Source organism: Platalea leucorodia (genome assembly GCF_965183815.1).
Source record: "Platalea leucorodia genome assembly, chromosome: 7".
Classification (NCBI taxonomy): Eukaryota; Metazoa; Chordata; class Aves; order Pelecaniformes; family Threskiornithidae; genus Platalea; species Platalea leucorodia.
The window spans coordinates 71,356,744-71,366,290 of record NC_138829.1 but is presented as its reverse complement, the minus strand read 5'-3'; the positions used below and the strand labels follow the sequence as shown (position 1 = coordinate 71,366,290).

The window sequence follows — 9,547 nt, the reverse complement described above, 5'->3', positions numbered from 1 at the left end:
CGTGACAGCAGACATGGGCACACATCTGATGGGAGTAAGTTACCACATCTGGCCATGCGATTGGGAGGCTATGCGTTGGGAGAACGTGTATAATTGCAGGAGGAAGGGGTGGACCTGGAACACTTGGCCTTGCCAGGGTCCTTCCCGCATGAACACTCTGCATCCCTGGGCGTGCTGCAGCTCCCTGGCCCTGGAGCCCCCCTGCCAGGGGTGACTGGCTCTGGGTAGGTGGGAGGGCAACGCAGAAGAGAAAAGGCAGCGTGATGCTTCTGTAGTGTGAGATACAGACCTGGCAGGAGAAGCAGGGCACATGGAAGGCCACTGGGACAGCTCACATTCAAGGTGTGGAACTAGATAAGGGCTCTTATCAGCAGCCAGAGGCTGGTGAGGATGGGGTTGCCTCACTGGCCCAACCACAGCAAACTCATCGTACTGACTGAAGGAGCACATAGCTTTGCACTTACTGTCATAAGCAGCACCGGCCGGCTCAGGGGGAAGGAGGAGCGTCCACCAGGACCAAACCACCCCAGCTGTTCTCCCTTTCTGAAGCTTTGCCCTGGGTGAGCAGCGAGGCAGGGGTGCTGTTTCAGACCCTGAGGTGGCTACCCCTGTGTGAGTGGCATCTGTCTGGGACAGGAGCTGGGGTCTCCTCATTTTGCTGAGTCTCCGGGACAGTCTTGTCCCTCAGAGGTGTACTTACTGTGTCATCTGCTCTGTTATGGGGCTGGGCTTGCTATGAAGTCCCTGAAACTTTGCTCCTAGGTTGTGGCTGCTCCCAAAGCCTTGGGACAGGGTCTCCAAGTGACTCAGGATCATGACAATGTCTCGAAATGCCAAATAGCTCTGTGAATGGGGGTAAGAGCTGGGCGAGCACGGGGATGGACCCTCTCTGAAGGCAAGGTGGTCCATGCAAGGGCCCTGCTCCATGGTTTGGTCCTACCCTTTGGGGAGGTATCCAGAGAGAAGGAATTAGCAGACAGGCAGGCTGAGGCAGTTCTTGAGGGTCTCAGTGCCTGAGCCTTCAACCCCACATGGGGCAGGGGGACAAAAATGGTTCGGGTGAGACATTTGCTGGACTGACATGAAGCAGTAAAACCTCACGTGTCCTGCTCGTTGTGGAGGGATGTGCTGGCATCTGGGGGACTCTGCTGCCCTCCTCTGAGAGCAGCTCAGCTGGCAGCTCGTCTGGTTCAGAGCTGCTGTTAGGACAGCATGAAATATTTGTGGAATTTAATATGAAAGTAAATAACTCAGGGGCTACCAGCGTGGCAGCGCTGCTTGGATCTCTCTTCACGTCTCCTGTGGCCTCAGTCCTTGCAGGCCTTGAGGAAGATGCTGGTCTGAAAGCCTGCCTTCCACAGCAGCAGAGGAGGAAGCAAGGAGGTGCTGCCATCCATCCTCAGTCTCACAGCCCTGGCATCACTCTCATTTTCTCCATTTTACAGACACAGAGGTTGAGTTACTGTGATGGGAAGTGAGTCCCCGCTTTGGGAACCCCAAAGGGCCACTCTCTGCGCCGAGTTAGCTGCAGCTGTCTGGGAAAGGCCCGGTGCCCTCCTTGCTGTCTCCCAGAGAATAACAAATGCTTTTCTCAGAAGGATGTTGTGGGTCCCAAAGCTTGGTGAAATCCCTTTCCCTTCTCCGGTTTCAGTGCTGAGAAACACGGAGGCAGCTGGCATCAGGGGTGTCTCTCAAACTGACATTCTTCCCTGGAATCTGATGTAATAAAAAAAAAAAATTTAAAAAGTGGAAAGTGTCTGAGGAGGTGCTGTTTTGCACAGACAGGATTTACTCTGAGGTTTGAGCTGGCCATGAATGTTTGAAGAGGATGCAGGGACCCTCAGTGCTTTTGTGAGGACCCCCAGGCTTCTTCCCCTTACGTTGCAGGATTCATCACTAATTCTGCGCCATCCTGGGGGGGCCCTGAGAGCTGAGGGCACGCTAAGGGTGCTGCCTGCCCCCCGTATAGCACTCAGGCTCAGTGTGATAATTTCTTTCTTCGAGGACTCCGTGCTGTTCTGACATAGGGCGGGGGTAACTTGCTGCTCCAGTGGAAGAAGCCATGTCCCTGCCAGCTCTACTGCTTTTTACAAGTGTCTTAGTATTTTTTTTTTCTGCTCTGTGGCAAATCAAGAGCCATCTGGCAGCACTAGGCTCCCTACTCCTGTGAGGCAGAGTTGGCGTCTGTGTGTATAAGCAGCTATTTGGGAAGGCATGGACCAAGCTGCAGGATGCCTGGGAATCCCGGACAAACAGCTCCGTACACTGACAGACTGACTGTACCTCATAGCATTTTTTTTGCCACCACTCCCTGACACATCTAGATATGTCTTTACCCAGGAGAGATCAGCAGTGTATGAGCACGACATCTCTCTGTTGCTTTGAGGTTTCAGTGCCAAGCTCTGTATCCCCCTGCAAATCCCAGTGCCAATCTCTGTCTGACCCTCTGCATTTTATTTTTCAGGGGCCTGGAGGGTGACAAATCTCTTCCTCTGACGTTGCATAGTTCAGTTTGTACAGACATGAAAAGGAGGGAAGAGTCCTTGGCGAGGTCCCCCTTTTCTTGCCTTAGCCACCATGGTGGGCATTAGGTTCCAAAGGGAGGACCAAATGTGTTGGTCCTGGATGTCACTTCTTGGGACTGCCTGCTACCTCCTTGCAGATGTTGTGGGAAGGCTGCAGGACTGAGAAGTTTCGGGTTGGATAAACAGTGACCAAAGCAGCCAGCAGAAAGACAGACCTCCCTAAAAAGCTGAGGGACAGTCCTCCTTTCGCTCTGAGTTTCCCAGCTGCTCTTCTTCTCTTCTTCCTTTGCCGTCTGGTGTCTCCTCCCCTGGGTTCAGGCTGAACCCCTCCTTCAAAGGATGCTGCTGAGCGTGAGGTTGCTCTCTGCCAGCTGTCTGCAGCTGAGAACCCGCAGGAACAGCAGTGTCTCTGGTGGGTGTCTGCTCGGTGCCACGATGCGACCGCTCTTAGCAGCGTCCGTCTGAGCAATACAGCGCTGCTGCCCCAGGCCGGGCCCCCCGCCCCGCTCTTCTGGCTCTCAGTCAGGAGCTGGGCATGACGCTTTTTCAGTCTTGTCTTTTCACCCTGTCGCCCTGGAACAGGGGCTGCACTTTGTTGGGTGATCAAAGCAGATCCCCTCCATGAAATCGGAGATCTTAGACCCAGAGATCCCAGCGGATCCTTGCTGAAGCCCTTCCAGCCAGTTAAGCAAACATGAACACAGCTGGCCGAGACCGGCGAGAGGGAGGGGAGCGAGTGGGTGGATGAAGCCTGGAGTTTTAGGCCATTTGTTTTCATTCTCGTTTTCATGGCAATAACATCCGGTCTGGGTTTGCTGGGTCAGGGGAGTAGTCCTGCTTTCCAAGCTCTAAGATAATCCCTGTTTCTCCTTCCCTTCCCAGCCTGTGTCTGTTTTTTTTCCTTTTTTTTTTTTTTTTTTTTTTTTTTTAAATTGTAGTAGGATCTGAATCCATGAGCAGACAAGGCAACCCTGAGCCCTCTCCTATGACTGGGAAGCATCTGTGCCAGGCAGGGTGTCCTAGCTGAGAGCTGCTTTTGCTCTGCAGGTCAGTCTTGCACCTTGTTTGAGCCAAACTGATGATTTTGAGTCCTGCTCTTCATTTATGACCAATTCAGAGGAAGATATGGGCACTCTGGGAGGGAATATGAAGGTAGCTGCATCGCCTGGGCTGAGAGGAGATCACTGGGGAATGGTGTGGCGGGGCTCCAGAAGTGACAGGGGTCTGCCTGGGGTGCTGGAGGAGGTGTTCAGGCTGGAGATGCAGAGCTGGGTCAGAGAAACCCAGAGGAAGGATTGAGGGGGTCCTCTCCTTTGTGAAAGAGCTGTGGGGAGCAAGGGACCCGACTCTCAAGAAGACAGGGAAAGCGTTAGCAAGATGCTGCTTTGCCTGGAGGAGGTGGGAGGATGAGAAATGTAAGATGAAGAGCCAGGGAGGTCAGTAGCTTGGCAAGGTGGATTTGCAGGAGGGATGTGAGAGGAGTGGGGCACAAGGGAGGGAGCAGAGGCAGCAGAAGTGGGGAAGATACGAGGGGAAAAAAAGGGTGACTAAAAATGCCTGTGGCAGGGGGGAGGTACCACATCAGGGCCTTCACAACAGGTCTGTGCCTTGCTGGGAGACTTGCAGGAGGCAAAGTGGATCTTGTGACACTTCAGTAGCCAGCGGTCAGTGACTTCCATGAAATGTAAATGGGAAATAATGTGGGAGAGAGCAGGGTACTTCCATGCCACTCTCACCTTGTGACGAGTTATTTTTGCAAGCGGATGGGGTTCAGCATCTCCAGCACATCCCCTCTTTAACACTGCCTGTCTGCACTATCAGTTCTCGTTCTTCCTGCCTTTGTTGGATCCTGCAAGCAGTTCTGCCTTTCTAATCTGAGGACCCTCCGTCCCTGCCAGCCAGGCCTTGGGAGTTAATAATTACAAAGACTAATTACTTCTGGTGCTGCCTTGCAAAGCTAAGATCTTTCCCCTCCTCCCAAAAGTTCCCTGAAGATAACAAAGGTTACAGCCATCGACACAAACCTCTTGGACACTTCGCTCTGAGACTTCAGAGCATGGGGTTGGCCTCTGTTGTCACCGTGGATCCTGGCCACGAGGCAGGGCAAGACTGTAGATGACATGGACACCCAGGAAAAGCTGGGACAGGGAATTGCTCCCCGTGTAGTATCTACAGCAGCGCTCTGCCATGGATACAAGGATTGCCATGTCTAACTTGCCTGCCTTTGGCGTTGTGTCTGGCAGCGAGGCAGAGGATGGGGCAGCTGAGACCAGGCAGGGAGCTGCCCCTGCGTGCGAAGGCTCGGAGCGGATACCCCTGCCTGGAGGAAAGCCCAGGGCGCTGGCAAGGTAAGGCGCGATGGGAAACGTGGGGGAAGGACCGATCTGGAAAACATACTCTGAGGGCGGCCTGCGAGGGCAGGGGCAGTTTTTGGTCTAGTGGAGGCATTGTCACCAAAATTGCAGTGCTGTCAGTCCAGAGGTGGTCATGGGATCCGCTGTGGGACTGGGGTAACAGCAGGAGTGTTTTGCCCTTTTTGTCCCAGAGGGTAGATGTGCCCCAGGGACAGGGACACAGGCTGTGCATTCCCTGGAGCGCTTTCTGGGGAGGTGGGAACCCCACAGTGCTGTGAGTGGCAGTTTCTCTGCCTGTAGGTAATGCCCCAGTGAGAGGATTAACTCCCTAGAACTATAGCTCTTGATTTTTGGCGGGCTGTGGAGTGGATCGGTCATTTCCAAATGCCCCAGGAATCACCTGGGGCTGACCATTTTTGCCCCTCTGTGCTAGCAGAGCAGAGCAAGCGAGGAAAAAGCTTTCAGGACGAGTATGCCCTGGGCCAAGGGGCTCCTCCATGCACCGCTGGTGATGCAGGGGGGAGAATGGGTGGACGGAGAACGGCGTGTTCCCGCTGCTTGGCAGAGAGGATGTAACGCAGTGCGGCCACATGGCTGCTCCCGTCTGCTGGGCGAGCCGCCCTGCTCCCGCAGCCTCCTGGAGACAGCGAGTGCAAGGATGAGCTAGCTAAAAATCAGAGCCACAGCATCCAAAGTCCAAAGCTCAGTAACAACGAGGCTGACTTGTCTCATTCACGTAAGGCTATGGCAAGCCCAGTGCTTCCCCTGAATGCCGAGTTTAAAAACCCTGCTCCAGTCCCACTGTTGCCTATGACTACTAAGTCATTTCTCCCACCGGCCAGATTTCCCCCTCCTTTCACTTTGCTGTATAATATGACTTTGTTACATCCCAGCCTTCCCACAGAGCTGATTCGGGGGAGCCTGACGGCGTGCTCCATGCCGGGGAGGGGTGATGTGTTTATGGGGAGCGTAAGGGTGTTTGTTCGCAGTCGCTGGAACCAGTTTGAATGCCCGGCTGAGCGCACCCCTTCTCCCAGGGCCCCTCCGGCTGTGCCGGCCGCGCATCCTAGCGCCGTCCGCTTGCGCACAACTGCTTCCCCCCGTGCCAGCGTCGCGACAGGGGTTGTCTCGCCGCAACCTCGGCTCGGCGGGACGGCTTTTCGCTCAGCCCAGCAGCGCGGACCTCGGGCATCGCCGGCCGGGAGCCCCAAAGCGGGACGCTGACGGGGGATCCGGAGGTTTGCGTTTCTCCTGTCTATTCGCAAGGCGTTTTACGGGGCGTGCAAACTCTTCCGTGGGGTCGCAGGTCTGGAAGCATCCCCGGTTTTCTTGCTGAGACCGGTGCGATGGCCAGTTCGGGCGGCCGCGGCTCTAAGGGAAGCACCGTCAGGCCGGTGACGCCGTTACAGCCGAGGGGACGGGCCGCCGGCCCCCACCCGCCGGAGCCGACCCGGGGGTGCCGGTTGGAGAAGCCCGGCGGCCTGAGGGCGGCGGAGGGGCCGGGCCCCGGGCGGCGGCCGGCGACACGCGTGGCAGGGCCTGCGGCCGCCACCGGCGGGGCGCGGGGATCACGTGGTGCCGCCGCCGTTCCCGCCCTCCGCGGCGGGAGCGCGTCCTTCAGGCGGTGCCGCAGCGCCGGGCACGGCTCCGGCTGCGGGCATGGGGGCGGCGGCGGCTCCTCCGCCGTGAGCGGCGGCGGCGGCGGGACCCAGCGATGCGGCGGGGGTAGGTCCGGGAGCGCGGCCCCGCGGGCTGGGGAGCCTGAGGGCGGCGGGGCCTGGCCGGTGGCGGCGGGGCTCTGCGGGCCTCCGGACCGACCCCCCCGGAGCAGGCGGGGGTGGGAGCCGGCTGCCGCCGGGTGCTGGGCCGAGGGGCGTCTCGGCGGGCCGAGTTTCCCCTTGGGCTCCCCTCGGGTTTGCTCGGTTTTGCCGTTAACACCTTGCGTCCTTGCAGCCGAGAGCCGCCCGGCTCCGTCTGCCCTCCCGGCGCCCGTTTGCCGGTGGAAGTCAACCGAGGAGGCAGAATAAGACGACACCGTGCCCACCGGCGACCCGCAGGCGTAAGGACGCGGCGGGTGATTGCTGCCTGCCGAGGCAAATATAAGAAATATAACATACAGAAATAATAAAACGCTACCATATGCTTTGCCAAAAGCCTTTGAGAGGCACGTTAGCGAGCGCCCCGGCCGATGCCGCTCCGTGGCGGTGCGGGACGGCGGCGGCCAGGCGTCTGTCCTGGAGGGGATGGAGAAGTGGGGTCCTCTTCGTAAGCCGGGGCAGGAGTTTAACCCGGAGAGACCCCCGGGCTGTTCCTATGGGAAATAACCCTGTCAGATCGGCGCTGCAGGAAACGTGTGGGGCCCGCTGGAAAAAAGTGCGGATCCTGCACATTTTTTTGCTTTTTCTACAGAATCCAACTTTAGAAAGTTGTTGGGTTTTTTTTTGTTTTTCTTTTTTTTTGTCTAAGTTTGCATTTCTTGTGTCAGTGTGGGACCTTTAGGATATGATACATTTTTCCAAGAAAGATCAGCCAGAGAGCGTGAGTGTACGTGGTGGCCCTTTCATCCGAGAACTTGAGATTCATAAAAAAACAACATTTTTTTTTCTTCCTGTTATGTATGGGTTAGATTGGCTGTCTTAGTAGTTTAGTCGACTGTTGAAATGTCCCTGTTCCTTGCTGCTGCTATATTTTTTTTTGCTAGCTGCTTGGTTTTGAATCTAGCTTTTCCTCTATGCTCTGTTTTTCTTTTTTTTTTCCTTCTGATCAGAGAAGCTGGAGGTGCTCGGGCTGGCTGGGGCCCTTCTGGTGTGTTTCTTCTCTAATACAGCAGAACCTGGAGAGATGTGTTCTCTGCAACTTAACCCTGTCTAATCTCAAAAGTCCACGGCAGAGAGGGCTTCCACTGAGAAATGGTTTAACTGTTGAACAGACCTCTCTGTTTGGCATGCTTCCCCTGCTCCGTGGCAAATCCGTTGCAGAGAACCTCCCCTGATCTCTGGGATGAATTGGTCTCATTACATCCCCACCTTCCTGTAATGGATTTAATTCCTTCCTTTGGGTCATTCTCTTGCTCAATCCCTCCCCTTCCTTAGTGTTCGGAGCCTTTGGAGACCTCCTCATCCCATTAGTGATGTCACTGTTTAGGCAAGTGATCCGCATTAGCTAATCTTGACCTTTCTAAACCATTTGATTTCTTCTGTGCAGTTCTGCCTTTCCTCCGATTAACCAAATGTGCCAGCAGAGCAGCCTAACTGGATGGAGCAGGCACTGCACGCCCTGGACACCACGTAGTTCGCACTTGCGCGCTCTCTCGCACCTCAAGCTGTAGATGCCTGCCCAGTCTGGGGGTTCCCGTTGGTCGTGGCTCGCTCAGTCAGGCGTATCCCTCCATGTTTGTCCGTACTGCTTTTTATCAAGCGGTCCCAGCATGCTGAATAATTCAAGGTGAATTATCTTTGCTTGGAGGCACTGTCTGTCCTTTTTCCTCTGGCCAAAACTAATTTTATTTTCTTGCCCTCTCCCCAGGGCACCCTTTTACGTTATTTTCCACACTTCCAAATTTAGTAGCATCACCAGGATGAGCCTGCTTTTCTAGATCTTCCCAGTGAATGTTCAGTAAAAGCAGGTGAAGTCAATGGGACACTAGTTAGTTTCTGTCCTTTCCTACCATCTTAGCACTGCTGTGTGACCATCCTTCTGGTGCTTTCACTTGTTCTTGCTCAACAGAGAGGTCAACAAAATCTATGATACCGACTGCATGTCCCCTTCCCCCGGTTCTGTAGTCAAAACGCTGCCTGGTTGGCATGGCACGGCACGGCACGGCAGCAGGGACGATCCTGTGCTTTTTGTCTTCCAAGGGTTCAGAGAGTTTTCCACATGCTTTCCTGGGGTACCTGAGCTGAATTAGCTGGTATCTGCCGCTTCTTTCCCTCTTTGGAAGATGACTCTGGACAACTGCTGCTCGTGGGCAGCTTTGGGAGGACAGAAAGGGAGCAATTTAAGTAGAAAAGGTGGTAGCACCATGCTGTTGCCGGCTGGCACAGCCTAGGAGAGGAAGGCTTGTCAGTATTTGGGCCTCATGGTTTGACTGCCTTTTGTGTTTGGGTGAGATGAGGGAGAACAAGGCTCTTTTGAGCTACACGTGGCTGAGGAGATAAGCCCAGTCCGTGCTCTGTCGTGCAGTATGGAGCTGGAGTCAGAGCGAGGGGGAGGAGTGCGGCCTGGCTGGAATACAGGACGCAGGGCAAATTCAGGAGAGGAAAATACAGAGGTTGGGGGAAAGGGAAGAGCAGAAAGTGAACCTAACCGAAAAAAGGTGATAGCTTCTTTGCGGGAGAAGGTGGCAGACAAGAAGCAGTAGCCAGGAGTGTGAGGGAGGAGGGACTGGTGCTGTGCATGGACGAGGATAGCACTGAGGCTTGTGACCCGGAGATAACTGGCAGCAGGTTAATCAGTAGTGCAGTGTGTGTGGCCTGGTGAGTGGCTGGACATGATAGAAAGCTCCTGTGCGTGCAAGGCTTGATCGTGCTCCCGCTGACTTCAAATGGCAGGTGACCACGTGAGGACAGCTCGATGCATGAAGGAAAGGGGATGCACGTGCTCTAGGCAACACTATGATTGCAGTGCCCTGTCCTGCAGGCACTCAAGCCTACGTTTTCCTCTCGCAAG

At 55.3% G+C, this 9,547-nt stretch overlaps 1 protein-coding gene across 17 annotated transcripts in view; it reads left to right on the top strand.

Annotated features, from left to right (window-relative positions):
• Positions 1 to 71: 71 nt before the first annotated feature.
• Positions 72 to 9,547, top strand: part of RAB3IL1 (RAB3A interacting protein like 1) — a 41,475-nt gene continuing 31,999 nt past the window's right edge. For 11 of the 17 annotated variants that reach the window (XR_014228763.1, XR_014228764.1, XR_014228765.1 and 8 more), the window contains exons 1-2: positions 79 to 560; positions 4,769 to 4,873. Coding sequence is in view for 8 of the 17 variants with exons in the window: in XM_082317641.1 (XP_082173767.1) it covers positions 391 to 560; positions 4,769 to 4,873 (275 nt within the window). In the remaining 9 variants the exon portion in view is untranslated. Of the gene's footprint in view, positions 561 to 3,472; positions 3,573 to 4,346; positions 4,874 to 6,483; positions 6,605 to 8,122; positions 8,324 to 9,547 lie in introns of those variants that run through there. The other 6 variants (XM_082317637.1, XM_082317636.1, XM_082317639.1 and 3 more) reach the window with 6 other exon arrangements.